The sequence below is a fragment of the Microtus pennsylvanicus genome, chromosome 12 (assembly GCF_037038515.1).
Source record: "Microtus pennsylvanicus isolate mMicPen1 chromosome 12, mMicPen1.hap1, whole genome shotgun sequence".
Classification (NCBI taxonomy): domain Eukaryota; kingdom Metazoa; phylum Chordata; class Mammalia; order Rodentia; family Cricetidae; genus Microtus; species Microtus pennsylvanicus.
In genome coordinates, this window is record NC_134590.1 from 11,326,598 (window position 1) to 11,350,005 (window position 23,408).

At 43.2% G+C, this 23,408-nt stretch overlaps 1 protein-coding gene across 2 annotated transcripts in view; it reads right to left on the minus strand.

The window, feature by feature from the left end:
* Fras1 (Fraser extracellular matrix complex subunit 1) overlaps positions 1-23,408 on the minus strand; it is a 406,459-nt gene that overhangs the window by 30,054 nt on the left and 352,997 nt on the right. For both annotated transcript variants that reach the window (XR_012907226.1, XM_075942834.1), the window contains exons 52-61: positions 22,974-23,124; positions 21,852-22,011; positions 19,792-19,960; positions 17,495-17,741; positions 15,915-16,259; positions 14,000-14,160; positions 12,705-12,852; positions 7,603-7,808; positions 2,599-2,755; positions 105-305 (exon numbers count right to left, since the gene is read on the minus strand). Coding sequence is in view for 1 of the 2 variants with exons in the window: in XM_075942834.1 (XP_075798949.1) it covers positions 105-305; positions 2,599-2,755; positions 7,603-7,808; positions 12,705-12,852; positions 14,000-14,160; positions 15,915-16,259; positions 17,495-17,741; positions 19,792-19,960; positions 21,852-22,011; positions 22,974-23,124 (1,945 nt within the window). In the remaining variant the exon portion in view is untranslated. The remainder of the gene's footprint in view (positions 1-104; positions 306-2,598; positions 2,756-7,602; positions 7,809-12,704; positions 12,853-13,999; positions 14,161-15,914; positions 16,260-17,494; positions 17,742-19,791; positions 19,961-21,851; positions 22,012-22,973; positions 23,125-23,408) is intronic.

Sequence of the window (23,408 nt, forward strand, 5' to 3'; positions counted from 1 at the left end):
TATAAAAATAGCATAATGAAATCTATTATTATGTATAACGAGTAAATGCTAGCATAAAAACAAGAAAAAAGAAAACCCAAAGACTGACATTGGCCTTCACTTACCGGGACTGAATTTCAAGACTCGGCTCTTGGGGTGGTAATCGACACCAGACTGGGCAGAGCCATCGCGTGTGCTACAGCGGATCTTCGAAGTCCTGTTCTGATCACCTCTGCGGATGACCTTGATGCTCAGAACTGCAATGGCATCTGGCCCTGCAGGTTCCCGGACTTGGTAAGCAGCCTCTTCAAATTCAATGGTAGGGGCTAAGGGAATGTGGGCAGGAGAATAAGAGCAAGTTAGAATAGCTCAAAGGATCAGACTCCGAAGGAACCAGCTTCTATGGACCAGAGAGAGTGTTCACAGTACCACGGCCAAGTGGCGAGCAGTCATAAAAATCACCAGCATTTACCCCTCAGTAACGTTTTAGACAAAGGAACTCATCTGGGCTCCTGTAGGAATTATTTATCACATGATTCTTATTAAAACCAAAAAATAAGACTTTAAAATGTTTGATAGCCAAGCTTCCACTATGACATTATAGTTCAAAGAATGTTTTTAAGCTAAATCTTTTAAAATTAAAATTTGCACAATTTATCAAGTGACTAGGACATAGGTACTCAATAAATATCTATTGATTGATTGCATAAATAAACTTTTTAGTTATAAGCTGCAAGTTTTTATGGTTTATAAGGTATCTCATTTAGATATTCCTTAAGTGAGCTAACTCCATGTTTTACCCCTGGGCCTTCAGACTGCTGTCTGTGTTTTGATCTTCCCTATGCTAGCCTTTCCAAAGATCTCAATATTTATTTCAGTCAGTATAGTTAGCTTAGGAGCACAAGCTTTCTTGACACAATGTCTGAGACACTATTGTTGCTGGAAAATGATTAGTAATAATATTCATTTTTATCCCATGAATTCAAATTTCATGACGAAAGGAAGCCTAAAATGATGCCAGAAAAGAAGATAAGATGATGGGAAAATTGAGAGCAGTTTTTAATTTTATAATCATCTTAGCACATTACAGAATATTTTAGAAGTTTCTCATCTCTGTTTTTTTTCTGTTTTCCAGAAAGTTTCATGGTGACTTTATAGTTTTTGGTGAGAAGGTCTTTGAAACATTGGAACACTGCTGAATGGGCTGAATTTATTACCTTTTGTTTGAATCCTTTCTTTTATCTGTATTCATGTATATGTCTACACTGTGCAGATGCCCAGGGGGTCAGAAACAAGCATCGGTTCCCATGTGGCTGGATTACAGGCAGCTGTGAGCTGCTTCAAGTGGCTGCTGGCAACTGAACTCCAGCTGTCTGCAAGAGCAGCCATTGCTCTTACCCGCTGAGGACCTTCCAGTCTCAGTCTTGCTGAGTCTTGATCATTGTGTTTTCTTCAAGTCTGAGAAAGGTTCACCTTGGGGGTTGAACCTTTGTATACAGGACTAATTCAACTACAAGGCACTGTGTATGTGTCTGTGTCTGTGTGTGTGTGTGTGTCTGTGTGTGTGTGTGTCTGTGTGTGTCTGTGTGTGTGTGTGTGTGTCTGTGTGTGTGTCTGTGTGTGTGTGTGTCTGTGTGTGTGTCTGTGTGTGTGTGTGGTTGTGTGCATGTAGAGGCAAGATGTCAACTCAGGTGACATCAATAGCCATCTACTTTTTTTCTGAGGCAGGATCTCTCATTGGAACCTGGGGCTTACCAACTAGGCAAGGAACGCTGAAAACCTCAGGGCTTATCCTGCTTTCACTTCCACAGGTCTGGCTTTTTATGTGGATGTTGGGTATTGAATTCATGTTTTGACCCTTATGCTCGAGGGTCAAGCACTTTACTACCTGAACTATCTTCCCAGCCCCGAGGCCAGCTTTCCTTACAGATGTCCCAGATGGCTCCTGGCTTTTCATTAGGATCCTAGGAGGTTTACCACACTCTCAGAGTAGTTAAGAATGCAGACCCTAGAATCCTGCAAAAATCAAGGTTCTCATCCAGTGTTGCTGCTTAGAGCTGTGTAGCTAAGATGCAAATTAAGTGCTTTGTGTAGGCTCTGCTTTTTCACATCTGTTTTCATAAAAGTAATGATGTTTTCATTAAAAAACAAGTACTGTATTCCTTGGGTGTCTGGTCACTCTGCTGGTCACGTGATGTTAGAATTTAAGGTTGTTTCTGTCAGTGTGAGGAGTCAATCGGAAATCAGACTTTGCCAGGAAGACAGCACTGTTTCGGATCAGTTCTCAACGATGTCTGCTGGTATTTCCAGCCCACTTCCAGACCTGGAGCAACTTACCTGGTTTTTATTTTCCGCTCTAAGAACCCGATTCTAGCTTTGAACCATATCTGTTCTCTCTCTGTGACAATGTAGGGAATGACGAGATGAAGGGTTCCTGTGAACTTCCAGGGCCCCACAGAAGGTGACTCTTTGTTACAAGCATTCTATAAAAATATCCAGAGGTTGCCGTCCATAGGCACTTTTCTAGCTCTTTCCCTTTCAAAACACTAATATCATTCGTAAGCCCTCTGTTCATGTCCTAGCAACCCCAGAGGGCTAAAAGGCATTCTCTGCTCTTACCATCTTCGTCATTGGATATGGTGACAGTGGCCACGCTGATCTTCCCGACTCTGGCTCCACTCCAGTGGTTCCCGAGAGGATGGCCAAGATGGACCCTGAACTGTTCCTCAGGCTCAAACATGGAGTCATCATGGATGTAGACAGTGCAGTTCTTCACCTACAACCAACATACAAGACACACTCAGCCTTGTAGGAGGAGACCTGTGATAGGCGGTTTTCTTATATGATAATTTTCTCTCTTTGTAGAGAGAATTTGCAGACTCAAAAGCATCTCAACGGTTTCATGTATAAAATAAATTTGTAATTCTAGTGGTTTGTACCTGAGTAGGATGTACCTATATGGTAAGGCTTGCATTATAAAGACATTCCAAATCACTTGAAATCTTGGCGATTAATTTATGAAAACCAAGCCAATACAAGCAACAGCCCACCAAAACACACATGCAAATACTGGTGTGCTTTCCCACGTGGTGTCTGGACAAATGAAGACATTTGGACATGTTATAAAGGGCGGAAGTCTAATGATGGGAATCGGCATAAGGCTCTTCATCCTGGTGGTTGAATAAACTCCCTTTCCTTTGTGGAAATGAAATAACTTCTTAAGGAATTCAGAAAGACACCATCTTAAGCTAAACATAACTTGAAACGCTGAAGATTTTACATTTTCTACCACATAGCATTTCGTCTGAACACTAGAGGATAGAAAACTGGGACCAGAACCCAAGTTCTTGGTGGAAGTAGGAAACCGAGCATTTCTCAAACTGAATATTCTCCACTGAGGACCATGTTTCTGAGCATAAAAAAACCAAATCATATTTTTTTTACATACAGAAACCTCAGCAATAGATTCATGTGATGGGATGTGGGATATCATTGCCTGACCATTTCAAATTTACTACCCAACTGTCTTTCACAGACTGTGTGTGGGCAGGAAGGAGTTCTAAACCATACTTCTCAAATCACGCTAAATGTAAGACTTCCCCGCGAACATCGTTTCACATTTCTCAAGAAAGACTCTTCCCTACAACATCTTCCCTACGGTAAGAATTTATCATAGAATATATGAATTCAGTAGTGACTTTTCAATCTGAGTGTGCCGAGGAATTATCACGGATTGTAGAGTGGGTAGCTAGTGTTCTATTCAATCCCTTCTATTAAATGAAAAGCTATTTCTTGGATTTTTTTTTGAGCTGAAAACAAATGCAGAAGCGCAGACTCAGAGCTCAGGAACGCATCAGCAGTGTTTGTCCACGCCTCTACACTCAGGTTGCCACTAACAAAATTCCCAAACCAGCCTCTGAGTCATGACTCTTTGCGGCTTTGGATTTCCTTTTCGTAGTGAAGATGAGCACAGTAGGAGGAACTCTGTGGCAGGTCACGTCTTCTCAGGCTAAGGGTAAAAGGATTAACAAGACTTTGATATATTTGGTTACATCAAAATGGGACACTTCTGTCAGCTAGGAACATTATGGCTAATTTTAAAAACATTTTTAAAAAGGAAGTATATAACCATAAAAAATTAAAATTGAAGTTATAGATAAAAAAACACTCTAAACCACTTGTGAGTCTCATTTAAATTATTATTTCTTGAATTTAGGAGCTAAAGAAAACAGCAGGAGAAGGGACAAGAAATGTTCTTTATTTTCTTTTGTACACTCATATAAATGCAAAAATAGATGAGAAAGAAATGTTCCTATATGTAGTTTAAAATTTGGAGTTAGCAAATATCCTTATGTCTTTATAGCCACTAAACTATAACATTAACATAAATTATATTAGAACACATCCTTGCTTCTAATTTTATATTATCATAGTAACTTCCTTTTTAAGTAGTTTGTTTTATTTTTAAATATCTATGCGCATTAGTGTTTGGCCTGCATGTATGTCTGGTAAAAGCTGGATCCACTAGAACTTGAGTTACAGACAGTTGTGAGCTGCTGCGTGGGTACTGAGACTTGAACCTGGGTCCTCTGAGAGAGCAGCCAATGCTCTTAACTGCTGAGCCATCTCTCCAGCCCCTATCATAGTGATTTCTAAATTGATAAAATTCAAGTATATTATGGCAACTTAATATTTATTATAACACAAAAATTTTGGGTAATTAAAAAAAAGGTTAAAGTTGGTTTGGGTCATGGTGTTGTAGCACATCAATAGAAAACCCTAACGAAGAAGCTGGAACCAGAAGTGGGGTATTGATGTGACGGACCTGACCATGAGTTTCGGGAGAATTGTGGAAAGACTTTGGAACTTTGGGCTAGAAAAGCCATTGAGTGCTCAGAGCTGAACGAGCTATTTCTCTGAGAACACGGAAGGCAATGCTGAGAGCAGGGCAGATGATGGAGACCTTGCTTGTTAAGGCCATTTATGTGATATTTTGAATTCAGAACCACTAAAATAAAACCTTGGCTTTGTTGGGACAACTGATACTGGCCAGCTAGGGCAGAAGAATCAGCTGTGACTAAGAAGAGACCAGCATCACTGAGGTGAGATCTTTGGAAGTACTTCCTCAGGGTCAGCACACAGAAGCTGTGGTCCAGAGGAACCAAGGCTGGCCTTTGTGCTGGTGACTGAACATGGAAGACACGAGAGTCTCCCAGGCAGTGCTGGTTTTGAAGGTAAGAAAGGGTCATGTACAGCATCTGAGGCTTGACACTGTGAGAGGCCAGGAGAAACCACTGGTGAAGAAGCAAGCAACCTCAACCGCAGCACAAGTATTGAAGGGGTCATGGAAAGAAGTTGAAGCTTGGTGCTATGTGGCAGGGTCAGAGTTTATGGGGGAGACAAGGCAGGACTTTTGGGGAAGTTTCAGCCCTGTCACAGTGGTGATGCCAACATTTTAGAGATACCAGTGTCATGGGGTCACTGCTAAGGACAGCACCAGCTTGGGAGTGGAGCTGGTCTGAGCCGAGAAGACAAGCTGTGTGTGCCGTGGACTCAGAGGACTGGGAGTTTGTCTCAGATGTCAAGCACTGAACTTTCTACACTGTGGAATTGGGGTCTTGCTTTGTTCTGACTGTAGCTGTGTCCTGTTTTTTCCCTTTTGGAGTAAGAAAAGTATTTAACCTATCTTTTATTTTGACACTCGACACTGAAATTATCGAGAAACTTTGCATATCTTGCAGAAACTGAACTTTGAAAGAGACCTTGGATGTTTTAAAGGGATTGAACTTTTAAAGTGTTTCAATTCTTAAGAATGTGGGACTTTTAAAAGAATACGTTATATTTTGATATTAATATTACCATGCCATCTTTTCAACAAAGGAAAGGTTCTAGGTGAATAATGATGTGTTCATGTGTCGAGCTGACAGGGGATTAATTTTACCAGCCAGGTTTTTTTTTGTCAACTTATACAATTTAAAGTAATTTGGAAAGAGGGTCTCTCAGTTGAGAAAATACCTCCATAGGACTGGCCAATAGGCAAGCCTGTGAAGTATCATCTTCATTGAGGGTGGTATCAACTCTGGGCAGGTGGTCCTGGCTGGTATGAGCAAGTCATGAAAAGCAAGCCAGTAATCATTATTCCTCCACAGCCTTTGCATCAATTCCTGCCTTGACTTCCCTGGATAATGGACTGTAAGCTGTAAGATGAAGTAAACCCTTTCTTCTCCAAGTTGCTGTAGGTCATGGCATGTTATAACAGCAATAGAAATGCTAACCAAGACATCCACTAAGCGGTCACGTAAAACAGTAGCAGAGAAACACAAAGCAGAATGCATCTGCTTTATTTTTATCGTTCTACAAAAACAGAAAGGACAAGTAATGCTATTGCAGGAGAGGATACAGACTGATCACAGTGTTCATACACTTCCAGGGATGTTCTGGAAACACTCGGGTCTTGGAAGTGCACACCTGTAAGGACGGACGCTAAAACATGACTTGCGGGGACATAGCTACGAAGCTATCTGGTGTGACCACTGAGGCTCCTTACTGTTCCTGAGCATCGTGAGTGAAACAGAGCAGGTATATGACATGAAGCGTTATACAACAGACAAGCGCCAGATTAGATATGGATCTAAAAGACACAGGCAGAACATGAGACAAAATGCTGCAAAAACAGCAGAAGACTAAATAGAGAATAATGTTTTATAAATAATAGATCATGTAGGAAAAACAACGTTTAAAAAGATTTCTTGAAATTCTATTTATGTACGTGTGTGTGTGTGTGTGTGTGAATCCGTGGAGGCTAGAAGAGGGAGTTAGATCCCTCGAGGGTGGAGTTAAGGTCAGTTGTGACTTCCTGACATGGGTGTGAGGAACTATATTCAGGTCTCCGGGAAGAGTAGCAAGTACTCTTAACAACTGACCCATAAGAGAACAGAACAAAAACACTTCGAGAGAAAAGAAACCAGATAGGAGATACGGACCAAACACAATAGATGAGGAAGAAAACAAGAAACTCAGAAAAAACATGGGAGAAGCATTGCATAGAATGAGGATTATGTGCCTTGAAAAAAGAGTGCACACACCTGACTCGGCCATGGAAACTGAGACTTGAAAATGGTTAGTGCAGTTCTTTCGGTCACACCTCAGAGATTACGAGATTCAGAGGCGGTTATATATGAGAGACAACGAGTTTCTCTCTTAGAGTTACTTTAAGTTAGCTGAAAAGGATGAGCAGTTACGATGTCCGCTGTCCAGACAATACTTGAGCCTGTGTAGTGCAGGCCTCTTGGCTCCTGTGTTGGGATCTATTTGCCCTGGGACAAAGACCTTGACAAAGAACTCCCTTTCGCTGTTGGAACATTGGGTGAGGTTTCTCTATTACAGTTTCAGACTAAAAGGTCTATATTTGGTTCTGTTGGGTTCCATCTATGCTTCCCAGATTAACCCTTGTTTGACTGTAACCAAAGACAAAGAAGACAGCCAAGTGGAATAGGTGGCATTATTAGTAATTTTGCCGATTTGTAAAGAACTATAAGAGCTAGGTCATATCTCATTTACCTCATGGACAGATCAAGGCTACAAGGAGAGAATGTCACTCTTAGCCACCGTGCGCTCACTTACCTTCTCCCCTTTCAGGAATGTAATTCGGGAAGAGTCTGCATCCCTTCTCTCCTCAAAGTCCTCCATGACCTGAGCGGAGTGGCTCTGAGTGTAGCACCTCACGGATGACTCATAGCTCAGGTCCCCACTCCGGACGACAGGAACGTGCAGGACACCCTCCTTCTCCTTCACCAGAAGCAAATCCTTGGCAAACTGCATGCTGGGAACTGGGCAAGGGATGGGAAGATGGGGGCCTCGTCAGTGGGAGACAGAAGACACAGCAGCCACAGTGGCGCTCCACTAACAGCCAACCTAGGATGGCAGAGCGCAAATGCTAAGGGGACCTCAAGCATGGCTGTGGCCCTCACTCCAATACAAACAGGCGACACACACAAAAACAATACGACAATGATTTGAATATGCCACTTTGCCCACTTTCCTCCTATGGATACAAGAAAAAAAAAAGTTGGTGACAATTTAGGCCCCTCATACAGGTCCTGGGTTCAGGGAGACACTAGGAAAGAGTAGAGATGCTAATAATGAAAAACAAAACAAAACAAATAACCAAACAGGCTCGAGCCATTTAAGAGGCTTTGAGTTTTCTTTGTTTTGTTGTTGTTGCCAGATGTTACTTAAAAGTTAAGTCAGTGATCTAGATTTTTCTCCAAAGTTAGTAACAACAGTAAATAAATACTACAAAGAAATTCCATATAGGTCCAGCTTATTTGGACCAAACTATATATCCATATATATCTGTGTGTTGTGTGTATATGTATTTGCATGCATGCATGCATGTGTGTGTGTATGTATTACATGCATGTGTCTGTATGTTGAATTTCACAGGTTGTAATTGAGTTGTGACTAGATATATGGAGTTAGCTGCTCTCTGAAACCTGATAATCTTACTATATATATGTGTGTATGTGCATGCATGTGTGTGTATGTGTGATGTGTGTGTATATATATGCATGTGTGTATGTATTGAATTTCACAGGTTGTAACTGAGTCGTGACTAGAGCTATGGAGTTAGCTGCTCTCTGAAACCTGATAATCTTAATATATATATATATATATATATATATATATATATATATATATATATGTGTGTGTGTGTGTGTGTGTGTGTGTGTGTGTGTGTGTGTGTGTGTGTGTGTGTTTGTACATGCATGTGTGTATGTGTTGAATTTTACAGGTTGTAACTGAGTTGTGACTAGAACTATGGAGTTAGCTGCGAGTTAGCTGCTCCCTGAAACCTGATGATCTTTTTGACTTTAAAAAGGAGCCCAAAGAATGGTGGCTGGAAACAAAGGGATTAGAGGAAACAGGCTTGACTTTCCATACTGGCTGCATGACAAGGCAAATTACATAGACTTTCTGAATGTAGGGGTTTTAAACTTGCAAAGCAAAAATCTGAGCCTCTCAAAGGAGGCTGAGGGGACTGGCTTTCAAAAGGTAACACAGACATGACACTCAGGATCCACAGGAGTCGATCAAATATGGTAGGTTGAACATATTTTGATTTGCACGTGCCGCCAGATTCATGCTTCTTCATCCAGGGAATTCTTTCCCTCTCTGCTGCCCCAGTGCCCATGGTGATACTCTACATTGAGACATTTCCCCAAGCCCAGCATGGTTGACGGCGGGTTATCAGTTTCTCCATGAACAGTGCCAGGAGTCAGATGTCAAAGCCTCCTGAGATGAATTTTGTGTTCAGCGCTGTAGGAAAGCATCCCCAACACTCCCATCACTCTCTTGGCTGCATTCTACACGTGTCCTCCCAAACCTAAAGAAAGAGGGGCTGGGAGCAGCTCACCTCTCTGCAAGCTCGTACCTAGAAAGATCTGTTTGCCTTCAATTGACTCTAGCTTAGAAGGGTTGAATGTAGGAAGGACAAACCCAACCTATTATCAGAACTGAGCCTACTGGTATCAATGATAACCTCACAAAAAGATAGTAGACTCCTCCTCAAACATCACTACTCTTAAGTGAAAATTAGTGACTACATCTTAACCATGTAGGGGTCTGTCACCCAGTGCAAGGTGTTTGACACCAACGAGGTGTGTTGCCATGGGGAGAACAAAACAAGAGGAAGGCTGTGTTGCTCTTGGCATGTGTCAAAAGCTTCAGACTGGCCTGGCATGTCTCATGCCAGAGGAGAAAGCTAAGGGCTGAAGTGTATTAATCAGCCCCAGATTCTTACAGAGCTGTAAACACTCTGCCCCCTCCATCTGTGACAAGATATTCACTGTCACTTCTATCCCTATATGTTGGAGGTTGGAGACATGGACACTCCTGTCTGCACAGAAAAAATAAATGAATAAACACCGCCTTGTCTTTCGGAAACATCCACCAGGAGGTTGGCAAGAGACAATGCAAGACAGTAGAACACGCTGTGCATGGTGGTGGCTTTGTGTTTAGGACTCTCATACATATTGATGCCATCTGTCAACTGTTTCTCAGGGCAGTGCAGTCCTAGAAAGAGGCAGCAGTGACCAGGGGGGTGGATTTTCCAGGATTTCAGGGGCCCTTTCTTTTTTCTGTTGGGGTGCGCAGATGCATAAAGAGAGTATTCCCCAAAGCACTTGGGCTTGCAATGGACATAATGCATGTATCACCGAGCAGCTCTCTTAGCACATTGGTTCTACATGACTAACATATTTATTTGCATAAGTCTTAGATCTGGAAATAAAACACAGGACTCTGTTCTCTATTACTGATACAATATTGAGCACCATATTCAGGCACACAAAATGTTCCATTGACACTATTTATTATTCTGCTCATCTTTTTGGTCATTGACAAAGTGAATGCGATAACAATGCCTGCTATGTGGTGGCCTCTTTTCAGGCAATGGTTAAGTTGGAGAGTTAACAGCAATCCCATCTCGGATTCTTTGGAGTTAATGAGTAAGGACTATTCCACTGTATGCACAGGGTACAGAGGCTACAAGATCTTTCTCGTCTGCCGGTAATACTCATATGCACATTAGAATCTAATTTCAGACAAGGTAAATAAAACCAAGAAAACCTAAATTATTTAGGGTCCTGAATTTAGCACAGTAGCAAAAGAGAAAAGTGCCCGAGATTGCATCAGAAATGTGAGCAATCGCATCAGAAAGGTGAGCGGTTGCCCCTGGGAGGCAAAGGCTGATTTTATACGGTTCTCAAGTGAGCAGACATTGCCTCCAAGAGGGGGGTTGCCAGCTAAAATTGCATGGGGAAAGACGGCAAGGCGGGGGATGGAACCAGAAGACAGATCTGACTTTTTGCCTCTGCATCTCTTCACATGGTCTTACACACACTATTCAAATCTCAGTGTCACAACTTGAATGGCTACTGTGAAGGTCAGACACAGTGTGTGTAAAACCTCTGTACCCCAAAGTGTGCACAATGAATGGTCTCAACAACAACCAGTGACCACTAGGAAGAGAGGTGACCAACCTAAGAAAATACTGTTGGCTACAACGAATCACTAAAGTATGCTTGTGGGTTTCTTTTCTGGGGTAAATTCTTGATATAAAATACAAGTGGTAGCCTTCCTAATAGAACAGAAACATTTTTTTGTATATCAAATTCATAGTGTTGTAACTCCAAAACCTACCAATAAAATAATGGAAAAAATAAAAAACTTTTCTGTGTTCCTCAGAGTGCAATGAAGATTGTGTGTGTTACTGGAGTCTGGCCGGTTCATATGATGAATTATAGACGTGCCAAGAATAAATGAACATGCAGTAAAATCTCCTGTGTGCCGGATTACAGAATTTATCTATATGACATTCTGGGAAAAGCAAAACTTCAGGGACAGGAAGCAGATCCATGGTTGCTAGGGCTTCAGTTAGGGGGGAGAGACTGCCTACAAAAGGCATGAGTGAACCCTACAGGGGGCGGGGACTTCTCAACATCTTTACCATGGTGACTGTGTACGAATGTCTGTTTTCAGAGCTTGTCAGACTCTTTCACTCTCCTAGTGCACACTTTGTAATTTATGTAAGTTATACCTTAATGATTTGTTACATATATATGTAGATACATATATGTATGCAAATACACATACACACATAAACACACACATATCCCTCATGAACAACGCACATCAAATGATTGGTTTTGGTGGGGGTGAAGTAAGAGGAAGATTAACTTTTCATAGTGTATCTTTTGCCATTGGAAGTTTTTGCTCCTATATCCATGACTATTTAAGGATGAATAGAAACATTAAACATTACCCTGTGGCTTGTCTCTTCCTACTTTGGGGGATTTTTTTTCAACCCTGACTCTGTCATCAGCCACTGGGGCTGCTGCTGAGAGTCCTCTTGCCTCACTTGGAAAGTATGGCTCGATCTCCAATCTCTGGACCCACCTGTGGATCCAGATGTTCTGAAAGTGCTAACTTCCCTCAGAAGCAGCTTTCACGTTCACCCTCTCATGCACATCATGTCTTCAGAGGTGACTGGGTTTGCTCCTTCACTGCTTCTACCATGTTTGCCCCACTTATGTACACCGTGTCTTCAGGGGTGACTGGATCTTGGTCATACACTGCTTCTGTCCACTTGTGCATACGAGTTTCACTACTGCCAATATTAGTTTCCTAAGAAACCCTGTTGCCACTTCTGCTCATGACCACACATTGCTTCCATCGCGAAGCCCTTTGGCCAGGACATAAGGCCCCACAGGACCTGACTCACTGCAACTTCCTGTTCATGCCTCTACTCACCTGCTGTCCTGTTCAATGCAGAAGTCAGCATTCCAGTTCCCCAAATAGGCATTGTTGAATATTTCACACTTGTCTGTACTTACCTCTCTATTTATAACAGGCTTTCCTTTATCATCCATGGCTAAAGTCCTATCAGAACTGAGACACCTCTGTAAAACCTGCTACATCAGACAGAAGCTTCTTGAAGTTAAGGCCTAATACTTATGCATCTCTCTGAACCCGCTAGAGTACTGGCAACAGGAGTGGTTGTCTCCTCCATGTCTGTGCAAGCACACATGCATGCATTTGTACACGGATATGTATACATACAGATTTCATGAGTGAAAGTACGGATGAGATACAATATAACATACGTGGAAATTAGGGAAATATAGAAATAGGCTTTAAACCAGCAGGTATTCCCAGTCTCTTACCGTCTTGGAATGTGTCATTAATTGCAATGACAGCCTGAAAGGGTTTGGTCAGTTCTGCTCCTTGTGCTGAGCTGAGGAAAACCACAAATGTCTCCAGTCCTTCAATCACTGGGTATTGTGTGTCATCCAAGATAGTCAAGGTGCAGTACTGCAGGAGAGAGCAAAGCAAACTTCAGAGAAGGCGCAACACCTAGCATTAGCATCTTCATTGTCATAAAGCTAGCTTAGTTTTATTTAAATTCATAATGATAATCTCATTATCACACTCTCACAATATCAATAAAGCTTGCATTGTTGGATATTTGGTGCTAAAGAAGATTCTTTCATGAATTTGTGCAAAGTGTGTGTGTGTGTGTGTGTGTGTGTGTGTGTGTACGCGTGTGTGCCATGGTAAAAGTGTAAAGATCAGAGGACAATGTGCAGGTGATGGTTTTTGCCTTCTACCATGTGGGTACCAAGGATCAACTCAGGCTATAAGCTTTAGAAACGAGGACCATCATGCCAGCTTCTGTTTGTCTCTATTTCCAAAGAAAGTAAGGACTAAAATGTTGTAATATTTTAATATATTGAAGCGACTCAGAAAGCAGGCAGAAACTGCACTAGTGACATTCTGCAGAAAGGGTCTAAAGTAGAGGTCTTCACTGAGTTCCTCCCATTGGAGCTCAAGGAATCCCATGGAAGATGGGGGACTGTAGGAGTCCGAGGGGATGGAGGACTCCAGGAGTCACGGTAACTGAATCAACGAAGCAGGCTCTCATGGGCTCACAGAGACCAAAGGGACACGCAAAGGCTTGCAGGGTCTGCACCACATCCTCTGTGTGTGTGTTGTGTCTGCTAGCTTGGTGTTTCTGTGGGACTCCTGACAGTGGGAGCGAGTGTGTTTCTGACTCTTGCCTGCTTCTAGAACTCTTTTCCTCATAACACCTTGCCCAACTTTGGTGTGAGGGCTTTTGCCTTGTCTTACTGTATTTTGTTTCATTGTGTTTAGTTGCTGTCTCTTGGAGGTCTGCTCTTTTTTAATGAAAGACAGAGGGGGAGTGAATCTGGGGGAGAAGGTAGGTGGGGAGGGTGAGCTGGGAGGAGTGGAGGGAAGGCAGCTGTGGTTGGGATACTGTGTATGAGGGAAGAATCTGTTTTCAAGGAAGGAAGGGGAGGAAGGGAGGGAGGGAGAGAAGGAGAGAGGAACTAAGGGAGGGAAAGAGGAATGGAGGACGGAGGAAGGGAAGAAGGACATAAAATACACTGGTAACAACGAGACTCTTGACTTTGAGGTGCTTTGGCTGCTTTGGGCTCACCTGCTCAGTGATACCTGGTCCAAACTCCACCTTCCTTGAGCTTGGGACATAGTCAACTCCTGGAGTGGCAGAAGCTGGGTCTGAGGGTCGTGTTGCACACCAGACAGATGTGAAGGTGGAAAGGTCAGTGCCATGGCGGATAACCGGAATGTTCACTGTGCCTGGATAAAGGTAATAGAGTTTTTTTTTTTAATGTCCAACCTTGAAACAAAAGATCAGCGGGCATCTCAGGACACTCATCTCTCAGTACAACAGTGATGGCGGCTTTCCCACTCCCTCTGTCTAATGCAACCTTATCCATGTTCCTCCGCGCCTCTGAGCAGGGCTGAGAGGCATCATAGCTCCCTTTCCTTGACCCCAAGGTCAAGAGGAGACTCACAGGAGGGTCTGGGGGGGGGTGGCACTGAAAAAAAATAGCCCTCTGAAAGAGCAGGTTTCACATTCACCTGAGGCATGACCTGTCACCCCAAATCCAAGCCTATCTGAGGAGAAAAAACGCTAAGATAAGAGCCTCAGCTAGAAAAGCCAGTAATGAGCTCAGGGGACCTGGGGCTGCATGTTCTTAATGAAATGTTTTAACTCGGTTGATTTTCTTGTTTATCTAGCAGTGCACACATCATTACTCAAACCATACAGGCTTATTATCTTAGGAACAAGCCTCATCTTTTGGGCTCACCATATGTGCAGTACCCTAAAGATATTTAATTCTCATAACCATAGAGATTGAGAACCCCATCAAACAACATATTCTCAATAAAAGTCACATATCTTTTTGTATATGAAGATTTTTTAGAAACTTATCTACTTGTTTTTATTTTAACTGTATGAATATTTTGTCTACATGTATATGTGTATTGGTATCCAAGGAGACCAGAAAAGGGTACTGGATCCCCTGAAACTGGAGCTTCCATGTGGGTGCTGGGGCCCAAACCCAGGTCTCAATAAGAGCAATAAGTGTTCTTAAACAGAGTCGTCTCTCTAGTCTCTGGCTGAGTAAACTGAGGCCATCTGTTTGCCTTCTCTGGGCCTCAATCTGCTTTTCCATGCAATGCTACCTGATCTGCTAAAGATGGAATTAGAATGCACAGAGCTCTCATGACATCATGCTTGGCATTCAGTGTGTGTTAAAAAATATTAGTCCAGGGAACTGGAAAGACGGCTGGGTAGTTAAGCGAGCTTGCTGCTTGCATAGAGTATCTGATGTCATCCCCGGGCTCCGAGGGACCTGCAAACCCGTGCATGCATTGTGTGCATGCACGCATATGTGTGCAAGCATGTGCATGCAAACACACATAAACACAGACACACACACTAAATCTTTAGAAGTGTTAGTTCCCAACACGGCTCAGAATCCCTTCAAAGAGTTAGAAGGCTTTGATCTTCAGTACAGTTGCTGTCTCCCTCTGCCAATGGCACTGATAGACTTCGAGACCCTTAAAAGCCACAAGAAGGAAAGGGCCTGGGCTCTAAAACAGTGTATAAAAGAAACTTACCAGTAGCTTTCTTTGCGCTGACATATAAATGATAATGAACCATGTGTTAAGACACTGAAACTTGGAAGCTTGTTTCGGCAGTTGACAGTACACTAAATAATTATCTACATCCTCAGTGATTCACACTGCTCCACTTCACAAGCCAGAATAATTAGGGCCATAGTGTCCCTCTGGGCCACAAAGTCAGACCAGACCACGAAGCTCCATGCCAGTTACTTCTCTGCCATTAACCAAAAGATCAAGAGAAGTGGGTAGAACTCTCTCTTTTCACTACCTTCTTGACGGCCTGTTGTTCAAGACCAACAGTAGTGCCCCTAAGGAATGACATTCTCCACGTCTTTAGGACATTGTTAAACAGGAACCTGGACTGGCAAGAAGGATCGGGAGATGGTTCCTAGAAACCCAGAGAGCCTCTCAATTACCTGCATCCTCACTGATCGTGAAAGCCGTGTTGCCCAGGGAGACAGTCGAGGCATCATTGGGCCCACTAATGAGCACCTTGGCCACTGCCAGCCTTCCAATGCGGGCATTGTCAGAAGCATCAGCCAGGGCGATCTCAAACTCCTCTTCCTCTTCATACTCGCTGTCGTCAATGACCATGACATCACAGGTGGACAAGGTGACACCGGGTCCGAATAGCACACGACTCTCTGCAGACCGCCCTCTGGACTTGAAATCGGAGCCTGATTCCAGAGCGTAGAGACTACTTCCCATAGCCGATTTGGGGACCGTGTAGCAAACGGCAGACACAATGCTGCTTGAGTCCCCTGCAGCGCACACGGCGAGAGAGTCGGAGCATGGGAGTGAGTGCTTCTCACATGTGAACATTTCTAGAGACTTAATGAGCTTTTCCCTCCGACACATTCCGTCACTATTTCTGCTCAAATCTGACAGGAAACCTTCCTGAACTGCAGTTTCTATTAAGCCTGTGGTATAAACCGCTTGAGGATTTAATATACCCCAGATACTTCCCCAAATAACTTGGAATGGATTTCCTATTCTGTGAATTTTGTGCTCTGTTAGATCCCAAGACTCATTGCCCACCATCTAAGACCACAGCGGGTGGAAAGATAAGAGGCATATTTGGTACTTTAAGTAGCAAAGTAATTGTGTCCTGAAGGAAGGGAGTTGAGAACAGTTCACTGCCTCTCTGGGGAAACTTCTGCACTTTAATTCCCCGAGAGAAACAAGCTTGTTTGAAGAAAGGAAAGACGAAACAATACAAAACAATATAAAAGAATATAAAGACACAAATGACCTCGCTCATTAGTCACATCCCTTGGTGACAGCCTGCTGCAGGCTTGGCGTGGTGGCGTAGAGCAATCAGTGGGGCTCGCCTGTCTTCCACGCGGTGTTTGCTAAGGTTTTGTGATACCCACAGTGTTTATCTCACTAACACCCAGTCAGCAGACTGGATACTGAAACCCGACATCGTCATTTGCATTCACCTGGTCTTGAACAGGGAATTTATGCCTATGTGTTTTAAAGCATCAGGACTGCACAATCATAAACCCATAAAATCTCTGTTCGGAATGCCCGGCCTTAAGAAATTGCCCTTTATTTCCCAAAGGGAGTATATTTTTCATAGGAACATTATACTTAACATCCAGGTAGGGAAATCTTTGAGTATATTTTCTGCCTTCCAAAACGTGAGATTTACACAAATATAACCTCTCTCCTTGACCACAGTTGATAAATGTTTTATGGAATGGGTGATTGATTAAAAAGACTAAGTTAATGAATAATGCAAGGAGAAATCTAACTCGTCTTTCCATGGCCTTGAAGAGCAAATGGAGCTCTAACTACATGCCCTGAGAAGGGAGCCCTTCTGGTAAAGCGCAATACAGGCAGACTCAACATTACAGCTGCCCTGGGGGCCAGTGGGCTCATATAGGAAAAAATACACGCAAGTTGATGTGAAACCTGAGCTCTCAGCACACAGAAGAGCTCAACAGGCATTAGTTATTATCATAGCTCCTTGTCACCCGCGGCAACAACAGACCTTTTCTCTCAATAGGTGCAAAGAGAAACCCAGCGCTCTCGTTGACCCGGTAGGTCTTCTTATCAAACTCTAGGGTGGGCTCATCCTCCGTGTCATTGATAATGACCTTCGCCTGGGTGAACGCGCCTAGCAGGGCATAGGCTGGCATGCTGAGCTCCACAGTGAAACTCTCGTAATTCTCAAACACATCATCATCATTGATGACGATGGTGCAGGACTTTGTGTCCTCTCGTTCATCGAATTGCACCTGCCACAAGGGAACAAAAGGAGGTTAATCGTGGGGTGTGTTCCCTGGTTCAGTTCCTCAGGGGCATTGCGAGAAAAGAGCACCCAACTTAATCTGGCAAAGAACTGCATGGTACCTTTGGGTTGTTTCATCCACCACGTCCCTGTCCTGCCCACATTATTAGTCACCTCTCCTGTTCTTCTTGCACAACTGGGGCTAGTTTACTGTAGAAGAACATGGAGGGCGAAGAGCTGTCTTACCACAGGTGACTAGAGAAATGGGTGACAGCTATTTGTGTTCTTTTTATTAACAATTATCATTTGGCTGCTTAGTGCTCTTTCTAATTGGGCCAAGCTTAAGCAAAAAGAGCTCCACTTTCGGAGTAAGACGGTTGAGTTTTAGGTGCTGATTGCCCTCCCCTTGGAGGTAAAATTATGTCAATTTAAGAACATCAGGTACTTAGTTTATAATGATATTTCTTCTATGCTATTATTATGAAGACTGAAGAAAACTATATGACAAAAGTGTTAAGATATTTTAAAGCACTACACAAATATATCACCATTGCCTTGATTATATTATTCATATAATTAAAAATTAACAAGAGACTCTTGTTGCACTGAATCATTGTGTTTGAGTCCCTAAAATGTCACTTAACACAGCAGGCTAATCTTTTGGCCTAAAATGGGCTAGGCCTGTGAGTGAATTTAGCAAGTACAACACAGAGAACTTATTTTCTGTTCACATAGTTGTAAATGTAACATTATGCCCTTATTTAAAAAAATGCATGAATGAATGAAAAAGAGAAGGGAGTAGAAGAGAGAGAGAAACAAAAGAGAGGGAAAATAAATAAAACAAGAATATAGTTGTTTGTGTAAACAACTTTAAACAGAATATAGTTGTTTGTGTAAACTCAAGCAGTTAAAAGAAGAAGCAGTGTAAGAACTAGTCAGAAGTCTCTAAGGGCACCCAAATCTGAAGAACACCTAATTTAAATCTGTCAAAATCATTAGTGCATATCAAACCAACTGATCAAACTGAGTTCTTGCTAATCTGTGTTTCAAAATGCCCTCAAGAAAACAAAACACTATTAGATTTCTGTTTAAGATCTGGAACACACTCACAGACATTTGTCTTTTCTTGAAAAATGTGACATCCCTTTGCTGAAGACTCCTCACCCTCTCTGGTCTTTCCTATGTCCTCATTACCATAAAAGGCTTTCACTTAGTCTAGCAGATGCCTGAACGTCGAGAAAGGACATAGTCCACTTTGCTTTACAGAGATTTAACTCCTAATATCACAAGTCAACATCACGTTGACTTGGAAAAAAAGGAATAAACACCCATGAAGTAGGAGCACTGTTCCTGTAGGTGAAAAGGAGCTCACTCCACCCCGGCCCTCATTCGTGCTGTGTGCACTAAGTGTGCACTCACCATTGACTTCTACCCCTACCCAACCTCCTCGTTCCTCATCTCCCTTTTCTTTCTCGCCACCACCCTCAAGGTAAAAGAGATAACTTAGAAATTTCACTGTAGCCCCAGCTCAAGACAACTGATACTCATTGTGCCTAAGACAAAGCTCCCAGCAAGGAACATTGTCAAACTTGCTCTTCCTGGCCATCCTCTCATAGCCAGGGCGGTATCACCCACGCTGCCCTCTGACCCTCTCTGCATTCCACCTGTCCTGTCAACTTTACTATTTGAAGCTCCCCCTCTCATCACCTCTCACCTACTCTATCCTGAGAACTCGCTAAGTGGTTTGTTTCTGACTCCCTCCTATATATACCTCCAGAAAGAGAAGGGAGGGCACCAAGAGCTGAGCGGGGACGTAATACCTTGAGGAGGTCCTGCCATGAGGTAAAACGTAAGCATCTAGAAGCCAGATGATGCTGTAAGCCCTGGCGGATACTTCAGGGAAGAGCAGCCAAACTGAAGAACAAAGTTCTATGGGAAGGGTGTATGAGGGAATTTCTTGAGGAGGATGTGGGCGGGAAGGGAGCTGGGTAAGAAGCAGAGGGCACCACCGGAACCTGCAACCATGCCGAGGAACGAGTGGTACTCTCCACACCTACCTGACCAGCATACTCCATGTAGTCCTGCTGTCCGGGATGAGAGCTGACCCTGGAGCTGGAGCTGGCTGTGCCTTGTTCCGTGCGACACAGGACGATGGCATACTGGTTTAGGTTCCCAGTCCTCTGCACCGTGACACTGACAGACCCGGCCTTCTCACTGACGTTATAGCTAGGGACACATAAAAGTCACGCTCCAGAAATCTGTCTTGGGGCTATAAAGAGACCACTCACTGTGATATTTGGTCCCAGGACTCAGGCATTTCTGAGGACAGGCAGTTTAGTGCTTTCAAAAGTTACATAAATTAATAGAAGATGCTTACGAGGGACAGTCACAGCCCCTGTGAACAAGGATACTGCAGTTAAAGAATGCCACCTACTCACTGTGGAGGAGACTAGAGTCATCCAGAACATTATAACAGGAGCTACAAACTTCAGAATTCAGAGCCTGGGAAGGCGACAAAGAACCTCTCCCAAGTGGGCAGAGTAATCAGAAAAGGCCAGGGGGTTCTTAAGGATGAAGCTGTGTGGACAGTTGTTAGGGACAGCTTCAGTAGGGGGCCCACTGAGCCGGATCTGAAGAATGCCTGCAACTGAGCTGGGGTGGTGGCTGAGCTGGAGCTCAGAGGACAAAGATTTCTAGACAGAGTTTTATGATGTGTGAGCCTGGGCAGGAAGGGCTCTCAGCCTAACATGGGGATTTGACTGGATGTGTCAAGAGCTAGTTCTCAAGATCTTAATTCATAATGAGTAGGTTTGGAAAAGCCAGAGGAGAACAGCAGTGAGCTAGGCTTCGAATTTCACCAATGAGGACCACCATTCAGTCTGTTGTGTGTCTCATTGGATGTTTTAGGCAAAATACCTTTGAGAGAGGGGCCCACACTGTCAGTTCCCTGGGCAGCTCAGTCCACTAGAATTAGAGGCTTGCTAACAAAAGAAGATGTTGTTTACTCAACTTGTTTAATTTTAGAGGTGATACAATCAAGAGGTAATTAAAGGCAAATCTCAAAATATGACACACTTTACAATTGATTTTAATTATTCTGAGTATGTCCAAGAGTGGGGAAGGTATGTCTCAGCCTCCGGGAAGTAAGTTTAGTTGTCCTATCTGTCAAGAAATTGGCATCTTAGAATAATGCTCTCTGAAATGCTAATTTAAAAATTGTTCACTCTAGAATAAGAACCCCAGTTTAACTTAGAAAAGCAGCACCCTGTCTGTCCATCACTATTATCAAATGACGGCTCCTGGATTTCCTCTCTAACTGGATAAGGCAAGCATCGCAATCTACATATGTGATGGACAGTTCTATCAAGTTCAGAGAAACCGTGGAAAAACACGACCTGAAGGTTTATTTTCTATGTTTTTCCTACAAATTCTATTGGATTATCTTCTATAACTTGAAGATAAAAACAAAAGAGTTCAAAAGAAGCATTGAAAGAAGATGGTGAAGATTACTGGGCTTAGGGTTGGAGAGATGGCTCCGTGGTTAAAACACTGGCTGCTTTTTTAGAGCACCTGGGTTTTAATTCCCAGCATTCACATGGCACTTTACAACTGTCTGTAATTCCAGAACTCCAGTTCCAAGGGATCTGACACTCTCACACAGACACACATGCAGGCAAAACACCAATCAATGCTCATAATATAAAAATAAATGAATTACTTTAAAAAAGATTACTGGGTTTAAGATCTTGTCTTGCTGCATGACTAAGGGTGAGGAATTGAGCTTTTGCCTGCCTATGCCGCTTTGCTACTGTGGGGACAGGAAGAGAATCTCAGAATTGCACGTTGCAAGCAAATAGGGTGAATTATGTTGAGAACATAGCACTGTGCCTGGTATGCATATTATATCATCCAATAAAGATTTCAAGCAATTATTTTAATGATTGTTATCACTAGCTTCACAACCACCATCTACCAACACCACTACCGCCATTGCCACCACCTCCACCTCCACCACCACCATCAAAAATAATGGACCTGCCTTCTATAGTATTTCATCCTAAATTCTTCTACTCGCTTGATTTATTTCTCACTACACAGTACACAATAAAGACTGTACCTGGTATATTTGAAGCTGATGACAGACCACTGGATATGGAAGATATTGTCGCTGACCACATTGGGTTTACTGTCTTTCACCAGAAACTGAAAACTATCCATGACTTTCTGGATTTTCTCCTCATGCAACACATAACGAATCACCCCCAAGTTCACATCCTCTGTGAGAAAAAAAAAAAGAGTCCCAGAATTGATGGTGAGATAATGTGGAAGTGTAAAGACACGCTCATAGGTCCCTGGCCAACATATCGAGTCTAGTCTGGTCTTCTAATGGGCTAGAGGGACTGATTGTCAAAACTCTAAAAAGTATAGTAGTCTTAAAAACAAAAGATTTGTCCTAGTTTTAAAGCAAAGTCTTACAGTTTCATGTCCGAATATCTATCTTACAGAGAGCCCCTTTATGCTCATAGAAAAGGAGAATCTTGGGGTCTGGACAGAAAGCACCCGAGAGAGGGTCTGTGGAGTGTTGAAGGGCAAATCTGAAATCTGACAGAGACAAGCCTTGACCCCATCCTCTGTGCAGAAAGGTGTGTGCTGACAGGCAAAGCCTGGCTGACAGCAGCAGCTCACACACAAGACAGCTCTGCATGACTGAGAACGGGCTGGGAAGGGAACACAGAGCAAGGACCTTAAAGAACAGCGTCACGCATGTGAGTGCCTAATCACAGCCATTCCCCAAGAGGAGCAGTGATGAGCTTAAACAGAACGACCTGTTTTATGTTATTCCAAAAGGACACTATTTCCGTCGAGCAACTTATACACTTGTAAAGCAGACTTTAACTTCTTGGCGGAAGATGTTTAAAAGTAAATGCCATCGGCCTTAGAGAATAAAACAATAAACTTCTTAGATCACAAATCTTTCGGGCTGGCAGTCCGTTTGTTGTTTGTCTTATAAGGAAACCGAGCAGTCCCACCTGTCATTTCCAGAACACCTAGAAACCTGAGGGCAGGGGGCATGGTGGAGATGAAGCTCTCTGGTTCAGAGCATCAGGAAGAAACCCGGGAAGAGCAAAATGTGCAAGGGGGTGGTTAGACACTAGACGGTCCATTTGCAAAAGTAGCTGGAAGTGACCGTGGGAGCAGCATTTGAGCATGGCCCCTCTCTAGGCTCCTAAGAACCCACCCTGGGTGAAGGTGGTTGCGGCTCGGCCTGGCTGCAGCTTGTTCTCCACGTAGCCGTGCATCGGGCCCATGGTGATCTCATAGACAAGCTGCGAGTCCTCTGTATCCGGGTCCATGGTCAGCAGTTCCTTCTTGGTGATCAGGTTGGTTGCCTGGAATAGAAACCCATTAAATTTAATTCCTGAGGTGGGAATTAAGCTGGAGCAAGACCCTTTGACTCAGATTTAATTCGGTTGCACAGTGATTTACTGAGCGCATTTGCTGCACAGAAAACCGTTAGGATGGAAACTATGCCAGCCTCTGCTCTGGAAGTTTTCACAAAGAAAGGCTCCTGAGCAGGGTCAATGGGGCAAGAGTCTGGTGGAAATAAGCAGGGGATTTCAGTTTGGCTTTGAAAGAGGATTGGAACCTGGGAGGAATGATATAATGGCTAAGT